The 24,876-nt window shown below is 43.3% G+C and overlaps 1 protein-coding gene across 15 annotated transcripts in view; it reads right to left on the reverse strand.

Moving 5' to 3' along the window:
• Positions 1 to 24,876, reverse strand: part of MACF1 (microtubule actin crosslinking factor 1) — a 326,604-nt gene that overhangs the window by 58,776 nt on the left and 242,952 nt on the right. For 14 of the 15 annotated variants that reach the window (XM_053660146.1, XM_053660135.1, XM_053660145.1 and 11 more), the window contains 2 exons: positions 23,509 to 24,004; positions 21,439 to 22,910 (listed from right to left, as the gene is read on the reverse strand). In XM_053660146.1, coding sequence (XP_053516121.1) covers positions 21,439 to 22,910; positions 23,509 to 24,004 — 1,968 coding nt within the window. Of the gene's footprint in view, positions 1 to 963; positions 5,553 to 21,438; positions 22,911 to 23,508; positions 24,005 to 24,876 lie in introns of those variants that run through there. The other variant, XM_053660148.1, reaches the window with a different exon arrangement.

The raw sequence follows: 24,876 nt of genomic DNA on the forward strand, positions 1-24,876 counted from the left end.
TCAAATTCCCTTGACTAGGAGTGCTCAAGGATGTGAACACTATCCTCAACAGCTTCTTAGCATAGTTTGTTCTCTTAACATCAGGAATTTTAAAATCTTGGAGTTAAAGAAGACCCAGGAGAACATTTAGCCCAACTCCCTTATTTTATAGACTAAGAAACAAGAGGTATAGGAAAGGAAAAGTGACTTGCTTCAGGACACAGAGTTTGACAAGATGACTGAAATACCTCTCTTCTTCAAAAACATTATTACCTATTCCGGCTTTAATAAACAGCCTTTTATATTAAAAAACTATAACTCACTCATCTGTATATTGCTTTAACCCAACATGCTCTGGTGAATTCTTTCTACTAACTAATGTATTTATTTGAAAGGGAAAGGGGGAGGGAGGATACTGACAGTGATTGAAATCTTATACATGTGATGCTTTAAAAGGGTCATTTCATTTTTATCCTCACAAACCTCCCAGGTTCTGCTTAACAAGTGATGAAACTAAGGACTTGGGACATCTACCTAATTTTCCCAGAGTGGTTAAGAAGTACCTCAGGTCTCACTCCAAAGCCTATACTCCACCTTGCACGTAACTGCTGATGTCACTGATCAATTAGCAGTCCAGTGATTTATCAAAGAACATGCTTACTCTAATTTCAAAAGCAGAATCACCCATTCCTACTTATACTCTTTTTCAAAATGTAAACCAACAGCTTTACACATCCCTATCTTCCTTAGGTTTTTGTTATCTCTGAATTTAGAAAAAAGGAGTATGAATTACAAAGTTTGCCAGATGAAAATAAGACATATTTTCCCCCATAAACTCAATAAAAAGACCAGAAAAGCCCAGGGGCCCTAAAGGGAACCAAAGAAAAGACTATCTGTGCCCTTGCTAATCACAACCAAGTCAGTGAACGCACAAACCTCACTTTACTCTCCAGAGTCTTCCCCAACAAAATGAACAACAATTACCTCATTTGAATTTAATCCATCAGTTGTAGCCAGAGGCACTTTCCCATGCAACACTGCACCAGTCACCTCTTTTACTTCAAGTGCTGGAGAATCAAGGTCCTCCTTGATCCACACTACAGTGGAGGAAGACTCCTCTAGCACAGGAGTTCCTTCTTCTGAGATAGGCACTGAATCAGTGTGGACGGTATCTCCAAGGAAGGGCACACCAGCAGGGAACACTTCCTCCACAGCAGGCATTGCAGCAGCTGGAGTGAGGGGCTCCTCTGGGGTGGGCACTGCAGCTGCTGGGGCTGCAGGCTCCTCTGGGGTGGGCACTGCAGCAGCTGGGGCTGCAGGCTCCTCTGGAGTGGGCACTGCAGCAGCTGGGGCTGCAGGCTCCTCTGGGGTGGGCACTGCAGCAGCTGGGGCTGCAGGCTCCTCTGGGGTGGGCACTGCAGCAGCTGGGGCTGCAGGCTCCTCCGGGGTGGGCACTGCAGCAGCTGGGGCTGCAGGCTCCTCTGGGGTGGGCACTCTGTCAGGTGGGGATGCAGGTTCCTCTGAGGTGGGCATTATAGCAGCTGGGGTGGCAGGTTCCTCTGAGGTGGGCATTGCAGCAGCTGGGGTGGCAGGTTCCTCTGAGGTGGGCATTGCAGCAGCTGGGGTGGCAGGTTCCTCTGAGGTGGGCATTGCAGCAGTTGGGGCTACAGGCTCCTCTGGGGTGGGCACTCTAACAGTTGAAGTATCAGGCTCCTCTGGAGTGGGCTTTGCAATAGCTGGGGTGACAGAGCCCTCTGGGATGTCTTCCTCTATGGTGGGCACTGTAGCAGCTAGAGTAGTCCCCTCCGAAGCAGGCACTGTAAGAACTGGGACATGTGCTTGTATGGCGGCCACTGAAACAACTGGCACATCCTCCTCTGGAAAGGGCACTGCAGCATCTAGGGCATCTTCTATAGTGGGCACTGCAGCAGATGGGGCAGGTTTCTCTGGGATGGGTATCCATTCCTCCAAACCTGGTTCAGTGTTACTAACCTTGGCAACTTGTTCCCCCAGAAAGACACTTAGTAATGACTCTGAGTCTCTCATTTCTGTCTCTCCTCCATTCAGTGATGCCACATTCAGCTTGGGCTTTATGTCATTCACAGTTCCCCCTCCATCACTGCTATGTCTCTGTCCTCCATCCAGCAGGTGCAGACTCAGAATCTCTGACTCTGGGAAGTCTCTATGAAAATGTGCTGGGCCTTGGTCCTCCAAAAGCTGGGCTTCATAACCCAGCTCTTCTGCCTCACCATAAACTTTCTCCATAGACAATTCACAAGGATCCACATTTCCCAATGAAGTCAGACTACTTTCTTGATTAATAGTTCCCTTCTCCCCTTCCAAATGAATTTCATCTGTTAGTAAATGTGAACCATACGATAACACCTCTGCTTCAGATCCTGAGGTAATATCTGTTAGTTCATAGTTAAAAGAACTGAGGAAAACCCTCTCAACACACTCCTCAGCATTCCCCTCAATCTGACTGCAGTCCACCAGAGACAAACTGCCACTTTCTTTGGCCAGCTCAGCTTCACATGCTGATAAATTTTCTTCAGAAGAAGCCTTGCAATCAGAGTTGGGCAGTCCCCCTGGGTCTAGCTTTCCCAGCGACTCCAGATCAGAGAGGTGTCTAAACTTAAATTCCCCTGCAGTCTTGGGGCTAAAAGGCACTTTTTCACACTCCTTCCCACTAATAGTGGAAGTGTCCCTCGTGGTATCAGAGTGGGCAATAAGTTCCATAGCATTAGGCACCTGAGAAGAATCCAGGGCATTAAAATATTTACAATCCAATCCAGCACCACTGTCTTTCACTTGTACATTAAAAATGCCTATATGTTCCTTTTCTAAGGCAGCCCCTAGAAAATGACTAATTACAAGTGAATTTTCTGTATCCTGGGATAGGACCAACTCTTCAGAAGCAGCTTGGTTCTCCAGCTCAACTAGAGATACTCCTTCATACAAACATTCTTTTTCAAGTTCTAGAAACATCTGCACTGAATCTGTGTCAGAGAGCTGCTCTGAACTGACAGAACCAACAGTGCATTCTAAATTGGATACAAGACCCTCTGGCTCCTGGACGGTTCTGTTTTTCAGCTCACCTATAGCACTCTCACCTGTGAGACTACAGCTGTAATTAAGAGGTGTATCCTTGAAAAGAGAAGCCGAATGGTTTTCAGCTGGCTGTAGGTCATCAGAGCAACAAATCTGACGAAGAGCAAGGTGGTCAAAAGTCTCTAAGAAAGCAGCTGAGCAACCAGATCCATCCTCTACCACTGCTACAGTGTTTGCTTGGTCTCTTTCTTCAAAAATATCTGCTGAGCTATTCTTTTCCTCATCTGCCATTAGAAAAATCTTTTCTCTCTCTGACAGGTTTTCTTCCTCCCACTCCTCCTCAGCCTCCATCATAATCCATCGCTCATCCTCCTCAAACTTTAGTTCAGACTCCGTTTTCTCTCTCAGGCTGGGAGTTATGAGTACATGCAATTCTGGATCCAACAGCTCTTCACTCAGGCAAGGGGAGAGAGGTGGCATTTCCACAGTGCAGGCTGTGTCCCCGAGGGGGTGGTGCTTCTCACTGAAGCCTCCCTTAGCCAAACTTTTCATGGCTCTGGGCCAGGTGGCACTTGAATATCTGTGTTCCTGCATTACATCTGTGTTACCACTTGCTGCTGCAGCTTCTGATTCTAGAGGCTGGAATTCATGGGGGGAGCTCTCACTGTGCTGCTGAAATCTGAAGTCTTGGCAGTTCCCACTTAAGTTTTTCCCATCCTGCACTTCTGGAATACCTATGGATTTGGACACATGCTCCAGAGTTACTGACTCTGACTGAGGCTCCCTGTGGTCCAAATGACCAGAACTTCCTGTTAATGCAGAACTGGATTCCTTCTTCTCTTGCAAGGAAGGATTTGAAGCACCAGCTTCTGAAACCTCACTGAGAGAAGCTTCCATCCTTTCTGCAAATTCTGGGAAATTGGGTGGCATGAAGGACTTCCATGATCTCCTGTTAATATTGTCTTTGCGCTCTGAGTTTGGTCGCCTTCTAGGTGGCACAGGTGCCGACTTCTGCACATCACTACTTAGCTTCAGTGCATCAAATATTATCCTCTCATCTAGCTTTTTGCCTTCTGGTGCTCTAGACTCAAAAACATTAGATGCTGCTCCTAAAGTCCCATTACTGGATATAGTACTTCCTTCCATCTTTTCCATGGTGCTTTTAGAAGCCTGATTAAGCTTTGATCCCTGGTCAATTTGTTCATTTATCCTCATTGTATCATATATAGACCGCTGTGGAACATAACAATCCTCTATATAGCCATCTTCTTCCTCTCCTTTCCCCAGGCAGGTGGGGTTCTGCCTTAAACAGTCTGGTCTGCTGAGTGGCTTACCCATACTTTTTCAATCAAAATGAACCATCAACCTTTTAAAAGTTTTCCATGAGTTCTCCAAAAATGCATTCTGTGTAAATTAAAAATCCCTTTACATGTTCATAATCCCAAACTACCAACTGGATTTGCCCTCCAGAAAGGCCTGGAAGTCCCACTTTGAAACTATTCTAAGAGAAGTTCTAAGAGGAACAGCTTTTTCCTCACAGGCTAGCAGCCTCATAGTTGCAGATAAGTGGTATAACTTAATCAACATACAAAATAATTCCCTGTATGGCTTCTTTTTGAAAAAAGAGCACTGCTCTTTCTAATTTAGTCAATAAAAAACCCCTGATATTGACGAGTCTTACTCAATACCTAGTTCCACTCACTTCTCATCCGAGCAGAGTTGGAAACAGAGGATTTATGACAATTGCGTCCTTTAACAATGGCACAGCCTCTCTCGTCTTCACGTAAAGCCCAAGCTCCTAAGGATTCCTCTCGTTTTATCCTCAGTTCCACCCTTGGAGAGTCCAGCTGGTCCGAATTAGCCATTCGTCCTCCCTAGTTCGGGTGTTTGCATTTGAACTGGGCTGGTCGGCGGATATTCCAGCAACTTTAAACACAGGAAGTCCTTCATTCGGGGCCAGCTTGGGGCTTCCTGTCTCCAAAACATCATGGCATTGTTGTGGCTCCCAGAACAACCCTCCGCTGTGGCCACAAAACAAGGCGAGTGGAGCCCGGCGCCGGGCCTATGAGGCCGGCAGGCTGCAGCAGACACCGAGGGGTCTGTCGGAAGGGTACGCTCAGCGCTGCCCACTCCCCAGCATCATGCCGTGCGCCCCGAGGGCCAGGGTTGCCTCACCGCAGGCTGGCAGGTGGCTCCGGGCCGCACCGACCTCAGGTCCCAAGCTCTGGAAGTTAGTTTGTCCCTCGGGTAGCTGAGTCCCGCGTGCAGTGGGTGCCGCCTTCCCCGCTGCCGCCGGTCCCTGGGCCGAGCCGCCGCGCGGTGGGCTGCATGTCAAGCAGCCGCCTCTATTCTCCACCGCCGCCGCCCGCGGCCCCGCCGTCCTCCCTGCCCGCAGCTGTCACGGTCCCGGCATGCAAACTTCTGGCTGGGAACAAAAGGCTTCGCTCGGGCCGGGCGGGGGTGAGCCCTCCTCCCCCGCGCCGCTCGCCCGCCGCTGCTGGAAGTCCTGGGCTGGCGGGCGGCTCTCCTCCCCCTTCCCTTGCCGCCGCTCCTCCCCGCCCCGCCCCGCCCGGGCAGCCCCCCTGGAAGCTAGGGAGCAAGACGCGGAGCGCCCGGGTATGGAGGGCGGAGGCGGAGCCAGGGCGGGGGCAGCGAAAAAGAACGACCTGAGTCTACAGCAAAGGGACGGCGGCGGAGAGGATTGGAGGCCGAGGCACCGAAGGAGGGGCTTCTGCGCTGCTAGAAGCGAGGGAGACTGGGCGCCAGCTCCCGGCTCAACAAGCCCACGCCCCCCGCGCCCAGTCGCCGGAAGGAAAGCCCCGCCCCCTCGAGGGCTTGAGGCGGGGAGCTGTACCGCACGAGTCGCCGCCGTACCACGCAAATCCCTTGACAAAGGAAAGCCCCGCCCTCTTCCCCCAGCCGGGCCCCGCGCCGTCCCCGCCTCGTCCCACGGCGCAGGGCTCAGAGCCCAGCCCAAGGGCGAGCTAATCTAGGAGGGGCGCCCCCGCTTCCCCCAGTCTGGAGGGTTTGGCAAGGGCCACTCGGGGTTCCATCTGCCTGCAGGATCGGGGCCGCCTGCCTCGCTATTGGCTTCAGCTCTCAGTCTCGCCAATGTCACCTTTAGTGCGCCCCTGCCGGGCCCAAGAACACTCTAGCCTTAAACCCTGCACTTTCCAGGTGTTCGAAGGAATTCAGTCATGCTTAGACACCAAGTTATTGGATAAACTCAAGGCACCTTCTCTCTCCCCCTTCTCATTTATATCAGGTCTTGGGCCATTTTCCCACTAGGATTTCACTGCCTACAGATCTAGTGGTGTCAATAACAGGAATGGGGGCTTGAGGCAAGGGGGCGGCGGAGATGCCAGCAGCAGTGCCCCACGCCCAAACACCTGAGCTCCTTCATTGCTGCACACACCCAAGGAAACCCGAGCTTCCTTGGGGTCAGCTGAAATGCATGGGTCTGTATTTGAGGTTTGAAGATGGAAAATGCTTTACAGAAAGGTGGCCCACCATCCCGTCCACTGCTTTTGGCTTTCAGAAAAACTGTCACCTGGTGACTGTTAAACAAAGAAAGTACAAAGGGAGACCCAGGAAACATCTATTAGTGGCAGCTACATTTTTGAAGGGGAAATGCAGCTCCCTTTGTGATGGTCATTTTCTGAAGGGGAAAAGTATTAAAATTTCTGAATCTTTGTTGGATCATGTGGTCGACAGAGTCAAACTTATGGGAAGGTTATTTTTTTCCTTTATGAAAAAAATAAAGTGAAATAACTATTCAGTAAGTGAAGCCAATAGTTAGTGTATGGTGATCTGGCAGTGAAATCCTGAGCTGAGCCTTAGGCTTACTTAAGGAGCCAGAGAGGTCCTTGGCAACAACGAGGTGTGTAGGCTGAAGCCTGTGCTCAGAATTAAATAACTAAGAGACCTTTCAACAGCAAATTGTTTTACACTTTATTTCTCACTTCAAAAGAGGCTGCTGATCAATTCAGCCCACTCAAATCCAAAAGACTTTCTACCCATATGTAAACTGAAAGAGGGGGTGCAGACTAGATTGTGTTTCAACTGCGTTTCTAACTTTAATATTCTTTAGTTATAAAACATTTAAAGAAGCTGCCCCAGAATCCTGAGTCCTCATGGTCCTATACTGCAAGATATTAGAAACCTGTTGTCCGAGGAACAAACAGCAGAAAGAACCAAAACTGTTTGACCTGCTTCTAGGTCAAGCAGTGTGATCAACAAGAAGTATCTGAAGGACTGGGATGTGGGAGGAAGGAAGCTTGTTCAGGATGTCTCCATAAGTGGATACAAGAAGACCCAGGGGTAGATTTCAAATAACAAAGAGCTTTCTCACAGCTATTTAAGGAATAGGGTGTCCCTTAAAGTGATGACATTCCTGACTCTGGAAGTGTTTGAGGAGAAATTCAAGCAATCAAAAAAACTCAAGCCATCACTTGGCAGAGATCTAGAGAAACAGATTTACAAATCCTCTAGAAGTTTGTTTAGAATAAATATTAAGGTTCCTCCCAACTCTGATGCACTGTGTTCCCAGGGCTTGATCAATTTACAGATCTGACACTTAACATTTCAGGAAATCCAGGTTTTTAATTTTTAAAAAATTATTCGCTACAACTGGAAAAACCCAGGTAAGGCAAGATCAATTCCACTAGCAAATCTTTTTGGCCAAACAGATTCACTTAAGTATTCAGATATCATAACACTGTTAGTGTGCCAGGGCCTCTCTGGTTGAAGAATCTATGGAATTCTGGCTCTGGACTAAGGGGTGGGTGTATATTCTATTATAAAGAATGATCTTGATGTGGAATTACAAACTTCCCAGGCAGAAATTCCTTTCCTGTTTCCTCACTAGGTCAGGTGCCAATCAATTCGGTCTTTTCTGGTCTTTTTCTTCCCCACACCTATCTACCCTATTCTCACCATTCTCACTAGTACTCCAGATTATAATATAAGTAAGTAAGTGGAGTGTTTTAACAACTATGAAGTTTAGATTCAAATTACTTTTCAACTGAAGTCACACTTTCTCTGACTAAAGTGTTAGGGCAGTATCACAGAAAAACCTTCCCAAAGTGCAAATACAATCTTGAAAGGATTATAGAAAGTCACCCAATGCCTCGTCCATGCCCCACAAAAGAAGCCAAAGATTGCTCTGCTCCTTCTTTATCATCAGTGTGTGTTTAGAAAAAAAATCAAGGAAGGAAGCACAATGTTTTTTCTTCTGTGTCTTATTTTTTATCTGTTCATGCGTTCCTCCTTAGTTTTGGTATGTGTAACTCTGCCAATAGCCATCACAGTGACTGAAATAAATACCTGATACAGCTTTCAGCCTCTTGTTACCCTGATATTTCCAACAACAACAACAACAACAAGCATCTGTTAATTTCACATGCTGTGTGTAAACTTTTTAAGGGAGAAGTACAGGGAGCTCCAGAGAACCACTTTGGATGCTTCGTCCACTCCTGCAACCATAAATATATATGCTGAAGCCAAATTTCAAATTAGTTTCCAGTTAGTTGATTACAGAGTTCAAAGAATTCTCTATTCATTTAGAAATTCCTATGAACAGAATTTGGTGTCCTGTTTTTTACTGAACTTAGGAGAAAGAAAAATCTGGGCCCTTCCTGCTGTCTTCCTAATGAAAGACAGCCAGGTAGAGTCTCTTCACACCCTAACGCAGCTCCCTTGCCAAGTTTTGGACTTGGCATTGTGCCTTTGTCTGCTTCAGACTTAAAAGACTAGACCCTTAGGACCATCTGGAGACCCCTGATCCACCCTACTTGAGATTCTATAACACCTCCCCCACCCACCCAAAAGGATTAGTGCTGAATAGGGGAAGATACAGGAGACTGGTTGAATCTTGCCCATTCTAAATCTATAAAACACCTTTCATTTTAGGATCTTTAGACTTTACAAGCATTTATTTAGTGGCAAGTGGAAACTCCATAGTATAAGTCTATACCTGTTGGGCATTAGTCCTTTGGTGTTTTATTCTATAAAGATGGCTACTGAGTGGCTCATTAAGCAATACAGCAAGATGTGAAGCTTGTTTTAAATGGCATACTATAGGCCCTGGCTGGTGTGGCTCAGTGAACTGAGCGCCAGCCTTCAAACGTAAAGGTCATGGGTTTGATTCCCAGCCAGGGCACACACCTGGGTTGTGGGCCAGGTTCCCGGTTAGGGGGTGTGGGAGAGGCAACTAATCAAGGAGAGGCAACCAACTGACATATCTTCTGCAAATTGATGTTTCTCTCCCTCCCCCTCCCACTCTCTAAAAATAAACAAACAAACAAATAAATTAAAAAGGCATGTTGTGGGTATTTGAACTCCTGTGTATTCCTGAACCCGTGAGAAAATTTTCCACACTCTGCAGAAACTCTCATGACCCCTTAAGCCTTTTTCTGCTTGTAGACTTTTCAAAAGACAGTGTATTAACCTCTCTTTAGCCACTCACCAGGACAGTGGTGATGACAAAAGCATGGGGCTTTGAAAGTTAGAAAAGACCTGACAAAAAAGGAGTGGGAGGAAAGGAGGCAAAGGGAACCAGGGAAGGTTTCATGGAGGAAATCAAGTACACTTATTAGGACTTGTTCAGAAGGTGAGGTAAAAGTAGGTTTACAATTGTTTGCATGGAAAATAATATAATAATTAATACATAATAACACAAGAATGAACTCTTAAGTGTTTTGTGTACTTAGAACTGTAAACCTACTTTTGCCCCACCATGTATACAGAGACGGTAGAGACAAGAATTTCTAAGTGAATGGCTAAAGGCAGGAAACCTAAAAATGCATGGACCCTGAAGAAGTAAATTTGAAGTCAGCATGGCTTAAATACAGGGTGTATGAAAAGGAAAAAAGGAAAAACGAGAGGTCAGAATCGTAAACAACTCAAGGCCAATTCACAAGGGTCCTTGAACGCCAAGCCAAAGACTTTATGCTTTACTTAGAAAACCATTAGTATATCAAGATTTACTTATTTAAACTTACTAGAGAACCCTGGCTGGTGTGGCTTAGTGTAGTGAGTGGTGGCCTGTGAACCAAAGGGTCGCTGGTTTGATTCTCAGTCAGGGCACATGCTTGGGTTGTGGGCCAGGTCCTCCGTGGGGGGGACCACATGAGAGGCAACCACACATTGATATTTCTCTCCCTCCCTTCCCCCCTGTCTAAAAATAAAACAAACAAACAAAAAACCCAAACTTACCAGGGCTCATGAGAATTATTGAGTGGTGTATGGAAAGTTTGCTAAGAGTTTGGGACTGGGTGCTCATTCAACTGTCATTTAATATATATTAATTTATTTAAAGCCTAGGTCCACAGAAACACAACTGCTGTCACTACATACAGAATAAATTGTAGGTGGGATGATTGAAGCTGAAGCAATCAGGAGAATTACACAGTTTAGGCAAGTGGTAACAAGAGCCTGAACCTGAAAAAATGAGATGTGGGGGCTGTGAAAGAAATTGCAGAGGTAGAATATTTGGATTTCACAACTGATCAGATAAAGGGTTTAGGGGGAAAATAAATTTAAAGTAATGCTGTAGTAATACTCTTGGATTACTACACAGTAATACTATAAAACACAAGGATGGAGGAAGAAAATATTTGAAGAAGATAACACATTCAATTTAGAGCATAGTGAGTGTGAAGTACTCAAGGGCTACCCATGTGGAGGTGTCCAGAAAGACCCCTTATACAAAAAGCTGAAGTTCAGGGTAGAGATAAACATTTGGAAATCTCCAATGGAATGGTGAAGGTATCAGACATCCTAGGGGTTGAATGTGGACAGAGAAGACAAGGCAAGTGACAGAATTTCAAGCAGCACGTGTTTGGAACACAGGAAGACAAACCAAAAAAGAAATCAGAAAAAACAGCCAGAGAAGAGAATGGGAAGAGTACAGTGTCAGGAAAGTAAATGGACAGGAGGCTTTTAAGAAAAACTGTAACAGATGAGGAGTTCAATGAGTTAGACAAGGCCACTAGACTTGGTAACAAGGAAATCAGTGAATACTTCAAAGAGAACAGTTTCAGGGCAGTGACAGGGACTGGATTAGATTATAGGGGTTACAGATAAGTAGTGGTAAGAAAGTAAGCAGAGACCCTCCACGCCCCACTCTGCTTTTCGAGTTTCTGTTCTTCTAGCTTTCATGACACTGTACTATCCTGATGCCACCTTTTCAGCCAGTCTTTCTTTGTTTCTTTGGGCTCCTCTTTCTGTCCTTCTAAGGCAAATTAATTTCACAAGGTGTATTCTTGATTCTTTTCATTCATTCAACAAATATTTATTGGGGTCTACTATGCCAGGCACTTTGGGGAGTGATGAGCAAGAAGGTGTCAGGGGCCCGTATTCTAGTAGGGGAGGCAAACACTCATTTTAATTCAGTTGTGAAAGGCACTGTGAAACAACGCCAACAGTGCTATGGGAGCGTGGGTTAAGGGGTCCGATGTGGTCTGAGGGTTCAGAGGAGGCTTTCCACAAAAAGTGACCAATGTGAGCTTTCACTTGGGGTGGAGAGCAGTCTTTCCAGGAACAGGGTTGCATGACTTCACGAGTTTCACAGATTAATAACTTCACAAATTTGCTTGGCTATTTCCATGAAATAGGTCCCTGGGTTGAATCTCTAAGGAATCTCACTACAGGGGATAGAATAAATAGTACAGAGGGAAGAGATTTCTGAAAACTCTCTTTCATTTTGATACTAAAGCAATTCTTATCATCGACCACAAATAATTTAGGTTTAGATTTAAAATATTAGACCAAAATCAGAGGTCTTCCTTTGGGAGTGAATTGCAAGATGAGATATTAAGTGGTTCATTGAATGGATGCAATAAATTCAAGTTGGAGATGATCTAAAAGAAGTTCAACTTCTTTAAATTCACATCATCTTCTTCCACTGACTTATATCTACACATACCCAAATATTAGAAACACATTTTTGCTGAAAATGTGAAGAATTAAAGCTATTCTGTAAAACATCTCGATGTGATATATGTGTTTGGCAGAGAAATGAATTACATTTGTTTTTAAGCTGCTTTCCTGTGATATCAGGCTGACATTTTTCCCTTCACATCTCAATGTTTTAATTAATGATTGATTAATATTAAGAGGTATCTCTTCTCCCAAAGATGCTGACTTGGTTGACATTATGGCAACAGAGGAAGAGAACATGGTCAACATTAAAAGCCAATTAGGCCAAGGACCCTGAGAACATTAAAACTGATCTGATGGGTAACTGTGACGAGGCAAGTCACTGAGCTGGTACTGGCTTCTGGTAAATTCTGGTTAATGATATGAAAATAACATTGATTTGTAGAGCACATTAACCAAGGTCAAAATGCCTCAGCAAAATTTGCTAGCTGTGGGATTCTGATATGAATAAATGAACAAATTAATGAATAAATGAGTAAACATGTATATGTATGTATGTGTACATATAGTATTTTTAAATCTATGTTACAGAGTCATGACCTAAACCCACATATTTGCCCTCCACAAAAAGCGTTCAGGGAGGCTGTTTCATTGTTATCATCAAACTATTCAATAATTTTACTTTATCGTATTTCCTGTTTTCCAAGAAGAAAAAAATAAATCTAGTCTTCACCTGGGCCTTAGATCAAGTCTGCTGGAGAATGATTACTTCTAGGCACAAAGGGCATAACTTTCCTTATTTTTCAATATAAACTTATTTCAAAACATTCTAATTTGTAGCTCTGGGTAAACTTTTTTAAAAAATAAAAGGATGTTGTCATTTACTGAGCACTTAATATATACCTAATGTTTTCATCTATATCACTTCATTCAATTCTTATAAAAACTCAAAAGTCATGTTACCATTGTTCACATTTTATAGTTGAAGTAACTATACAGAGGGTAAGTAATTTCCCTCGAGGTAACTCCAGTAGTAAATGATAGAGCCAGTCTTCAAAGCTGCGTATTTGATTCAAACTCATATTCATTTTTTTCAATATATCAAACTGATTGAAGTATAAAGACTCTTCTTAACTGCCAACTAGTTGAATAAATGACAATAACTCAAATACTGCAAAGCAGTATTTCAGAATCTGACTTTTTTCATTTATATCTGCAGTAGCAAATTTCTTTCTTAGTTTTGCTTTGTTCGGGTTTATATTGAAATTAAACTGTGCTCCTTTTAACATTTGCTAACTAGTAGGAAGGGAGCCCAGAGGCAAGATGGAGAGGTGAGGAATCCAGGCTGGGATCGGAATTTCTCAGGACACACAAGGATATACCTCAAGCCTTGCAGAGTAGACAGCATTTTGAATCCTTACATGGCTTATGAGAAATAGAGAACATTCATCCAATCAGTCAAATATTTACTAACCTCCAACTATATGTATAACAATATGTTAACTACTTTGAGGGACATAAAAACTGATTTATTGAGATGAGAGATGGGACAAATGCCTATAATTTTTAAAATGCCAAAATTAGGCAGTATATGATAAAGACACATGAAGCAATTTGGGAGATTAGAAGTAGTGAGCTGGAGAGACCAAGGTGGCTTTGTGGAGATATGAGACTTGAGTTAAGCCTTCAGGTATAGGTAGAAATCAAGCAGGTAAAATGTATAAGGACTTTTTGGGATAATTAGATGGAGTGGATGGTCTATATAGGATATAAGATTGGAAAGATAATGGGGATCAAAAATGTAGTTTCCAAGAGATCAGAGAAGGAAAAAACTGAAGGCTTAGATGTACATCAGTTCTGAAGGATGCCGCTATTTAATTCATCTGATCACATGTCTCCTGCATTGATGGGGGAAGGATAAGCACTCACAGAAAGAAGGGTGAATACAGGCAGGAACGAAGGGAAAACCACCTTGGAGGCCCAAGTTTTAGAAAGCTACAGCATAATTTATGTGTTTCTTCCGTGGGAACCATGTGCGTGCATGCTGGCTGTCCAATCACACTAGCTCACTGCATTCTGAACAGAGGATCCTTTGTTCCCAACAGCAAGACTCAAAAGAGACAGAGTCTGATAAAATCACACTGAGATCAGTACTCCCAGCTGGTGCAGGGGCTGATGCCATTCCATAACACACCCTGCAGGAAGCGGCTCGAGATACACAGCTGACTGACTTCCACAGCAGGAGCCTTGTGGCAGGGTGGGGTGGGGACTGGTCAAGCATGGAGAGAATTCTTTAGCCACTGACTCAAATTAGTTCACCAAGTTCCTGACTTTATCCAACAAATCTGTATAAGTCACTCTCAGAACCAACATTATTTATTTTCAAAAAATAAAAGGAAGAAAAACCACAAAGCTTCCCTAGACAGTAGAACTATTAATATTTCATCAGTTAACTCTTATTTGTCATGGAATCAGAAAAGGGCAAAATATCAAACCCCTTATCTTTCCAGAAGTGGGTGGAATAATTCTTTGCTGTAAGGGGCTATCCTGTGTCTTATGGGATGTTTTAACAGCATCCACTAGATGCTAGTAGCAGCTTTCCCAGTCGTGATAATTAAAAAATGTCTCTGGACACTGTCAAACGTACCCCAAGGTGCAAAAATGTCCCCTCATTGAAAACCACTGGGTAAGCATGAGCTTTGGGTGCTATGCACTTGAGTAAGTTATTTAACATTTTTAAGTCTGTTTTCTTATCTGCAACTGGGATTTCAAATGTCTGATTTATAGGTGGTGGGGTGGGGTGGAGTTAGGGTTCAGACATAGGTCTCTCTCACTGCATTTACCACTGTATCACCACCAATGCAATTCTTTATATATGTCTCCTGGTAACTAGAGACTCTCTGAGACCCCAGCACCTATCGCAAATACTGGTGCAGGTACTCAGTAAGGACAGACAGGAAGGAATACGAATCCCCTTTCTCCTAATCCCACAAAGAAGAGATCCAAGGACCATCACCACATAGCACACATTCTTATCCCCGGGTGACCAAAGTTCTGAAAGGTCCACATTTCAAATCACGGTAGGTAAATAGCTTGTGAAAGCCTAGGGAATAAGTGTACCCCATTAATCTTCCACAGCCAATACCAGAGACTGGTATTTGAAAAACACTTGGTAGTGGCAGTGGCACAGTATTAAGGAAGGTGGGGAGGGAGCACATTCTCCCCATAGCTAGGTTTTTCCAACAGGAACAGCTGAGACTTGGGAAGAATCTGTTTGGCAGGAGACAGCCCTTTGGTGCAGTGACCTGACACGACTCCCCATAAGAATCATTTTATTCCTGGTGAATCAACTAACTCTAACAATGAAGTGCAACTCATCACACTTCCTAGAGGCTCACTGCTTACAGCTCCTGTGCCAGCCAGTTAGCTTGAAAGTGCCCAGGATACTTTTCTGAAGCCCAGGATTAGGCTAAGGCTGACACCATGCATTTACCATGGCACTTACCATGCATTTCTAGACACAGTGAGAAACTGTCTTGTTCTGCAACTCTGTGCTATTAATCTCAACTATGTTTATTCACCGAATAGTCAACAATAAATGTAGTAGTTTTGCATGGGGTAAATTTCTAGTTTTCTCTGGAAACAGTTTTCTTCCTTCTTGTAGAAAATCATATGATGAACCCCAGTTGCAAATGCTCCATGCTGACACTAGATGTGAAGAATTTCAGTAAATGTAAATCAAACTGTTCAGCTCTTCCTTTTGGGTGAGGATATATTCCTTTAGTTGCTTTAAAACCCTACCTTGCTAACAAAATTTCCAGACAGATTTTTGTGAAATCCATCAATGCTTTCTTGACAACCTTCCCATAGAGTTTCCTACCTTCACTGAGGCATGAAGGAGGATCCTTTAAGATGATGTAAAGTCTGCAATCTTGGGATTTTTACTTGTGGTGCTGATATTTGGAATACTAATGATACTTTAAAATGGGGCTGGAAGAAGTTCAACATGAAGCAAACTTAAAGGCCTTAAAGGTTCCCACACCTTCTCCCCGCCCAGTTCCTATGGTGGGGATGGAGAAGATTATTACAGAGCATTGGAATTCTTGGGGGAGGGGTAATAGGGAAAGTCACATATGGCTATAAATACCAGCAGCCAAGCTGAGGAGAACAACAGACAAACTGTAGTCTCCCCTTAAAGGCACAGAACAAGAGGCTCCCTGAAGTCATATTTCCACAAAGGAAGTTCCTCTTCTCTTTAGAAATGTATCATCAACAACACCTGCATCAACAACTCAACACAAAATAAACTGCAGATGCCAGGGAAAGTGACTAGGAGGTTTTAAATCAGATACAGATTCATACCAGCAAAAATAAAGAATCCAGCCAGGGCCTGGCCTAAAGAAAAGCAGGCTCAGAGGCAGTTGTTGCTACTACATAGTCACCATTGGATGGATTATCCAGAGGCTGCCACCTACATAAATATTTAACTTAATCAATGAGCACTTTTTCCAAATGAAGTCTAAGTTTTCTACATAGAGATGGCAATGTTCTTCTAGGGCAGTGGTTCTCAACTGAGGGAGACTGTGCCTTTAGGGAAATTTGGCAATGTCTACAGACATTTTTGGTTGTCACAGGGGGGAAAGGTGGCTACTGGCATCTAGTGGGTGGAGATCAGGGGTGCTACTCAACTTCCTACAGTGCACAGGACAGCTGCCCACAACAAAGGATTATACAAGCAAAAATGTTAACAGTTGAGTGACAAGGTGGAGAGACCCTGTCCTAGGGCATTCTCTTTACTTCCTTGGACCTTAGTAGTTACTATTGGAGTAGCCTTGTTTAAGGAAGGGGGAAAAACCACAATAAGCCAAGTCAAAGGTCTGCACAAGGTGGCAGTGGGGGTGCTTATTCAACTTATCTTGGCTGCTGTAAAGCTGGAGATACCTAAATCTCTAGGTGACAGAAAAGTCATGCCAAGTGCAATTTCCTTTCTCTCCAAGGGCACGTAGATAATGCTGACCTTACTTGCTTTATTCTCTAGTGAATTTAACTGGCAAAAACACAGATGTGCTGATACTGTCTTTGTAATTATTTGAAAGGAAGGAGTAAGTATCTTTGTGCATATTGGCAAGTCTTTCAGCTCGATGTCAGGCCCTGCCATCCAAGAGTTTTCACAAATGCTCAATAGGGAAGCCTAAGCTTGCTTTCCGTGAGATAAAAAAAAAAATCAAATGAAGAGGTTTACAGGGCTTTCTTTTCTGGCTTTGTAGTAGGATGCTGAGGTGTCCAGACAGAAGTTGCAAGTGTATGCAGTCACTGACCCTGGGCTTGGCCCGACCTGAATGAGGACTGAGAACAGTCCTAGGGAAGCCTGCTGCCTCGTCTATATCACACCACCCTAGCCTCAAAGACAAGGAAGGGAAAAAACCGACTGGCTCCGATACTTCAAAAGCACCATCCAGTGACATGAACCTTTTGAGAAACCTACAGATTCTAAAAAAGTTTCTATTTTTCCCACTTGCTTTTTCTTATGGATGGGTGGTAGAGTATCAAGTCTGAAGCCTGGCTTGTATACATGGTAGGTATAAATATATACGAAACATAGGGGACGTGACTGTACTTCCAGGTTTCTTGCTACTGCTCACCAGTAGGATGACAAAACCACCACATATTTGCACAAAGGCCAAGCTGGTTCACGGGGAGGCAGGAACGGTGCAGGGGAGATTTAAGACTCAAAATTATTTCAATTTTTGACTACACAATGTACAATAGGGTTTCAAAATGAGGAAAGCCGCTCATCATTTCCAGACTTAATACATCTCATCTTCAAATTTCAAGTCTCTTCCTACCCTTCCCAGGAAGTTCACCTAGGGGGAATTCTTTGGCTTAAGTTTCGATGAAATAAAGGTCTTTTTTTGTTAGCCTTGTGTTATATACATACAATTCCTCTTCCTTGATAATCAGTGACTCTCTTGTTCAGGAAAACAGAATTTCCTGAAGAGATTAGCTAAAGTCTTTTCCTTCCAGTTTTCTGAAAGCACGCTCAAAATTCTCATTTGTGAGTTCTAGAATGGTTTCTTCCTTTCTACTTCCACCAGAGAGCTGAACCCGTTAAAGTGCCTTGAGGTCTCTGCCTGTTTAGATTGGAAAAGGGCTCTCTTCCATTCTCATATGATAGACCCTCAGTGGCTGGCCACATTCTATCAATTATTTAGAAGCAATCAAGGTAAAGAAAGTCTTTCCTAGGAATAATGACTTTCAGTTTTTCATGTTCATTTAAGGAGGAAATAAATTTTCCCACAGGCTAACTACTTCTCCATTCATTTATCATCACTGTTGCACAATCCCAACTCAGCCCGAGGTTGTCCACAGACTCGACTCATCTGTCTATCCCATCCATCCCCAGCGGAGTCAGCTGGGTCAAAGCAGAGCCCATGTCATAGATTGATATCCTCTTCTCTTCAGCAGAGGATAATCCCATTATAAAAAGAAAGAGCTGAAAACTTAAAACTAATGCTGTTTTTAAATATTTATCTTCATTTCTACTTTTTTCCTTTAAAAAAACTGAATCTGAAAGAGTCACACTTTATGAATGAATGTAGTGTGTTGCTGGTGAGGAAAGTTTATCTACCGAACCTTCTTAACCCAGAAACTGAATACTCAAATCACGAAAATGACTCAGTCCTCAGAATGGGTCCAAGAAGACCTTCCCTTTACTCAGCCTCTGGGGAACTGGGGAACTAACCCAGAGCTTTTCCCCTCTCATTGTTTTCACTTCCCATGAGCTCAACATGAACTAAGTCAGGAGCATGCGCCTCCCCTCAGGACCAAAGACCTTTGCTGGGAGGAAACAGAAACCTTCCTCCAAGCCTCTGACTTTTAAGACAGAAAAAGGTGGAACTAGGTCTCTGATTTCCATCTCTGACTTGAGGAGGACAGACACAGGGCACAGAACTTTACCACTCTCCTTCTCTTACTCTTCTTCCAGTCTTGTCCTGTCAACACCAGTCACCTGCAGATACACACACTCTGCGGGTGACCGGTCCCAGGCTTCACTTCCACAGTATTGGTGGTGGGAGGCTTATTCTTAGAAGTCAGCGAAACAAGACTACTACAACAAGCAACTAAGTTGCTACTGAAATCTGAGCACTTAGGCTAGGCAACATACGAATAAAATATGGTAATGTCCAGCAATTTCTTAAAATCTTCCAGCATCATCAAAATTCAGATCTCTAGAAACCAAGGATTAAGTAAAAAGGAAATGATTACTTGTTCTCAAATACAAACACTATATATGCCTACCTATGGATTTTTAAAGAAATTCTCGTATTTAACATAATTTAAACTTCAGTACAGTACTCTAACTGCACAGTAATTTAGGAACATTTAATACAAAGCAGCCCCAAATGTCTCTAATATTCTTGAGGATATCACCACAGTGGAGAACAGTATCAGCTTTTTAGTAATGTTAACCTGCACTCATAAAGAAAAATTATACACAATATAGTGTTTAGAAAATTAGGCAAACAGAATGGAAAATAATTCTCATATAAACCAGAATCTAGCTGATAAAACTATTTTGAAGCCTAAGGGATAAACTTTAGTTTTCTAAGAAATCTATTTAGCTGGTTACAGAGTTTGAAGCAACCCAAATTCAAGCAAACTGGATCGATGAAGCATGCCTGCAGAAGAGAATCTTTGCTTTCGAGGAGCTCACAATGGAAGAGGAAAGGAAATCACCATACACGGTGAGGCAGGGAATGCCACTTTGCCACTGGAACAGAGGTGTGGGATTTCCTAAGAGGAAAACAAATGGACTCCTGGGTTTGAATTTTCTCTGCCTACCCTTTCCCTACTTGGGTGCTTCAAGAAACCCAAATACGATGACTTGGGCAGTGGCTCCAAACTGCTCTATTTCCAAACACAGTAAAGGGCCTTTAGCCAATGCCTCCCTTTAGTGCCAAACATACTGTAAACTCCTAAAGCGCCCTTCTGAAACAGTCACCTCTCTGAACTTGGATCTTTCCACAAATTTGTGATATTTCTTAGGACCTTGTAGCTCTGATCTGGTGACACATTAGCTCTCCACCCACGTTTTCAACAGGAAGAATCCCATCAGGAAGGGACTTGAGAGAACAACCTAACACTGATGGCAGGAGTGTTCATTGTGTAAGTGGGAATAGTTAACACTAGTGATGGAAATAAAGTGCTGGAAGCATCCTTTCCAAATGTAGTACCCCATGAAGAAGAGCAGCAGAGAGGCCTCTAGCAACAGAGTGAGACACTTTTAGGTACTTACAACAAGGTCAGCTCTTGGGGTAAAAGGCTAAAGCAGTGACAGCCAAGACCCAAAGTCAGTTCTAAGAGCTCCAAGACCCAGACTCAGCAAACTCATACTTTGAGTCAATCCCTTTCATCTTCCCCTGGCATTTTAAATTAAGACTCATAAAATGTCAGGATTAGTACTTCTTTTTTTAAAAACTATTTTATTTATTTATCTTTAGAGGGGAAGGGAAGGAGAGAGGGAGAGAAATACTAATGCATGGTTGCCTCTTGTGTGTCCCCCACTGGGAACTGGCCTGCAACCCATGCATGTGCCCTGACTGGGTGTCGAACCGTGATCCCTTAGTTCGCAGGCTCGTGCTCAATCCACTGAGCTATACCAGCCAGGGCTAGGATTAGTACTTCTGACTCAGGAAAAGAATTGAGACTTTTTCTTCAATTAAGGTAGTGCTTCTCAAACTCCCCTATAGGCAAAGGACTTGAACTCTTGAGCAGTCTGGGGTACAGTCTTAAGCTACTTGCTATGAGTGAAGAATTTCTTTGGAGCGTCATGTTTTATCTTAGTAATGCATGAGAATTTTGCATTTCATTCTATAACACATCAATAATACACCAATAATTTTCTCTTAAAATCTGAAAAAACTGACACTTTAGGAAGATGAGCCCATGTTTATCTTATAGCTTCTTATACCTCAATTTGAAAAAGAGAAACCTGAAGAAACAAACATTCATTGCTATTTTCTTTTTTTTTTTATCCTAACCGCGGACATTGTCTCATGTCTTTAGAAGGGGAGGGGAGAGAAGAAAGAGAGGGAGAGAGAGAGAAACACTGATGTGAGTGAGAAACATCAACTGGTTGTTTTCTTAGACGCACCCTGCCTGGGAATTGATTCCAACCAACTAAGCCACATTGGCCAGGGCTCACTGCATTTTTAAATTGGTTAATTTGAAATTTCCAGAATTTCATAAGAAGAGATTCTAAGAGTAAGAGATATAGATATTTCTTTCTAAAGCCTTAATTGATGTGTTTATACTGAAATAAATTACAATAGAAATATGTTCAAACCAGTTGTTCAGAAGTCCAAGAGACTATTTAGTCTCCAAAAAGTACACTTTCATGGTGATGGAAGTGAGAATAATGAAACTGGGGATAGAAGTTAAGATGTATACTCAATTGGTTTCCAAGTTGTAAGAAAAGAAATACACGTATTATACACAGAGAGCATAAAAAACAAGGGCAAGACTTACTTTAAAGTCTGCTAACTGTTGGTTGATGATCTCCACTTCGGTCCCCACTACCCACTGGAGGGCCTCTCCTTCCTCTGCTGCGGTGGTCATGTCATTGAGTATTTTCAATGTTCTGTAGAAGTCCTCTACACGGCCCAGTGTCAGCTCTAGCTGCTCCTGACGAGCTTTACTCCTTTCTGTCAGTTTGCCACACTGTTTGTTCAGGGCTTCTAGCTCCCTCTTAAGACCTAACAAGTCCAGAGTCCCCTCTTCCTCCAGCATTTGTCGGCACTCTGCTTCAGATGCCTGTATGTCTAACTTGAGGGCTTGGATTTTATTAAGAAACAGCTGTACATCCTCAATTTGGGACTGGAGGCTGTCAGTGTCCCTGCCGATAGCACCCATGCTGTCTAGCTCATCATCCAGGTCTGCCAACTGAGAAAACATCTCTCGGACTCGGCAGTGAAACTGGCTGATCCCTTCTAGCTTATTTTCCATCGTCATGCAAACACTGTTCACTCTTTTCTTCACCTCTAGGAACCCTTGCTGGGTGGCCTCAGCTTGAAGTAGAAGTTGGGAAGCATCAGATCCATCTGGGGCATCTTCTACCAGGCCTCGAGTCAAGTTCCTCAGATAGTCTACCTGAGTCTCCAAGGCCTGCAGCACTTCCTGTTGGGCTCTTAGCTTCTCAAGGTTCTTGTTGCTACAGGCTTGACTGCCTAGAGCATCAAAGATCTCAAGCTGGTGTTTTGCCCCTTCAACCTTCTTTTCAATGTTCTTAAAGCTTTCCTGGAACTCCTTGAGTCTCTGAGTCATTTCTTCAAGCATCCCTGCTTTGGCTTGTAGCTCTTCTGTAACAGAATCCATGTTCTGGTTGATCCCAGCCTTCTCATCCCGGATATCATCCTCATCTGTTTCTGAAGAATTGATCAGAATGTCAGCAGCATTGTTCAGTATTTCCAGCAAGGAGCGGCGCTTTTCCACTTCACTCAGCATAGCCTTTGATCTCAGGAGACTGGATTCCAGTTGCACTGGATCCAGAGTGACCTGCAAATCAGACATTTTGGCCTTACAATCTTCTATCCATGGCACAAGGTCTTCCACATGCCACTGATATTTCTGAGCTTTCTGCATACAGTCCTTGAGCCTGGACTGTCTGTCTGCAGTTTTTTTACTAAGCTCTTCCCAATGGCTTTTGAGCTCAACCAACTGGTTTTGTAAAGTCTTTTTCTCTTCTCCAGGAGGTATAGAAAGTAAGAGAGATTCTCCTTCAGCCACAATCACCTCATAGGAACCACTGTGTTGGTTAAGGCTCTTCTGAAACTCTTCATTCTCCTGTAGCTGAGACTGGAGCCGCTCCAACTTTGCAGAAATCGGACAGTTTTTTGCTTGCTGACTTTGTTTGTCATCCAACCAGGTTCTCAGCTCATCAAACATTTGCTGGAACTGCTGGGTGCTGGCAAGAGCTGCCTGGAGTCTGTTCATGCGGTCAGCTGAAGTGAGAAAAATCAACTTTAAATCAATCAAGTCTGAGCATGGCACTTAAAATGTTTTCTGAGAATATATGGTCTAAACTTCACATATCATATCTTATTTAATACTCACTTCAATCTTGTAAGATGATCTGAGTAACAGAATAAACATTAGGTGCTAAATTGGTAAAAACACATAAATATTTCCAGAAAAAGAGACAATGAATTAATGACAAAATTTTTCTTGTACAAAGCCACGATAAGAAGTCCAGAACATGTTCTAATTTTGTAGATGTACATATGTATGTATAGGTGCATGGTATAAGAAAATAAGTGAGCTTCAGTGAAAGTAGGTGTGTAACTCCACCAGTAAGTACATCTATAAACATGAACCCCTAAAATTATGCTATATAGCACTTCACATATTGTTAGTGCCCAATCAACATATAATGATCATAGCAGTTCTCACTGTGGCTGGACAAAGGGAAAGGTTAACAACACTTTCTGAGTCCAAGAGCTACTTCAAGGTAATCCTAGATTCTTAGGACTACCATTAATCCACTCCTTCTTTTGGCTTACCACTAATAACAGCAGCAGTGTGTTCCTCAACCCAACTCACCTGCAAGGTCTTCTAAACCTTGAAGAGGCAGGGCAACTGTCTCCAAACGCTTCTTCAGCTCATCCTTGAGGTACTGCTCACCAATGAGCACTGAGAGTTCATCGCAGAGTGTCTGTGCCTCTTTAATCTCATGGTCTAATTGCTCCAGGTCAGATCGAATCTCACTGGTCTCTTCTAGTTGCTGCTTCACAGCCTCAGGTTGGGTGCTGATGGCTGGCTGGCCACTCAGTCGCTGTCCAACCACCTTCACCTTCTCTGATAAATCCTGGAGCAGTTCCTGGTACTGGGTGCTTTTGACAATAGCTTGGTCAATTTGGCTGGAACGGGAATTGAGTTTGTCAGTCAGCTCAATCCACTTCTGATTGACGCTCTGGAGTTCTTTCTGTACTTGGCTGGTGGATGGAGAGACATCTCCAGGGCCTGTTAGGATGCCCTGAGCCGCCTCGTTCAGCTGCTCATGCTGTTGCCTGCGTGCTTCAAATTCCTTTAGCATAAACTGTAATAGGAACGACACCAGGATGTTTAGAGAGAAAAGACAAATCTAAATACAATGTCAAAACAAAAACTGATTTTGGATTTTGCCAAGTAGTGCTAACTTCTGAAAATAAACCAGAAAACTCTAAGCACCAGGTTATTAGGGCAAATCAGTATTATCTGTAACAAGTACTTATAAAAACTTCTTTTAAAAGGATCATTGCATATTTAATTTATTTTACTTCTCTGTCCTACTCTGTTTCAACATTAGTTACTACAGTCGACCCTGGCTGGGAAACCAGTTTATTTTTTGGATTGGCAATCATCAGCTTTGCCAGGCAAAACCCAGGTCTCTGAATTGGAAACCCTGGATCCCAGGGCCATATGACAGGTGGGGCTTGCCATTTTAAATCTCAATACCTCTGCTTTTCTTAGCTTATTTCTCAGAATTCCAACAGCACGTACAACCTGAATGTTATAATACAGCACAATTAGATAATGAGCTGCTTTAAAGCAAGTATTATGTCTTTTTATTTTTTTCTTGCTTCACTCATCAAGGAAGTTATTAGAGTTACAAATTCTGGAGTTAGACTGCCTGGGTCTAAATCCTGACTCCATCACTCACTAGCTGTATAAACTTAAGCAACTTTTTATTTTTTATCTTTTTAATCCTTACCTGAGGACATTTTTCCATTACTTAACCCACCCCCCTTTTTTTAAGAGAGAGAGAGAGAGGAAGGGACAGAGAAACATCAACATGAGAGAGAAATATTAATCGACTGCCTCCCATATATACCCTGACCAGGGTTGGAGCCAGCAATCTAGACATGTGCCCTGACTAGGGATCAATCCATGACCTTCCAGTTTTATGGGATAATGCTCCAACCAACTGAG

Source organism: Artibeus jamaicensis, unplaced genomic scaffold (assembly GCF_021234435.1).
Source record: "Artibeus jamaicensis isolate MK-2021 breed Jamaican fruit bat unplaced genomic scaffold, CSHL_Jam_final scaffold_847, whole genome shotgun sequence".
In the NCBI taxonomy this organism is placed as follows: Eukaryota; Metazoa; Chordata; class Mammalia; order Chiroptera; family Phyllostomidae; genus Artibeus; species Artibeus jamaicensis.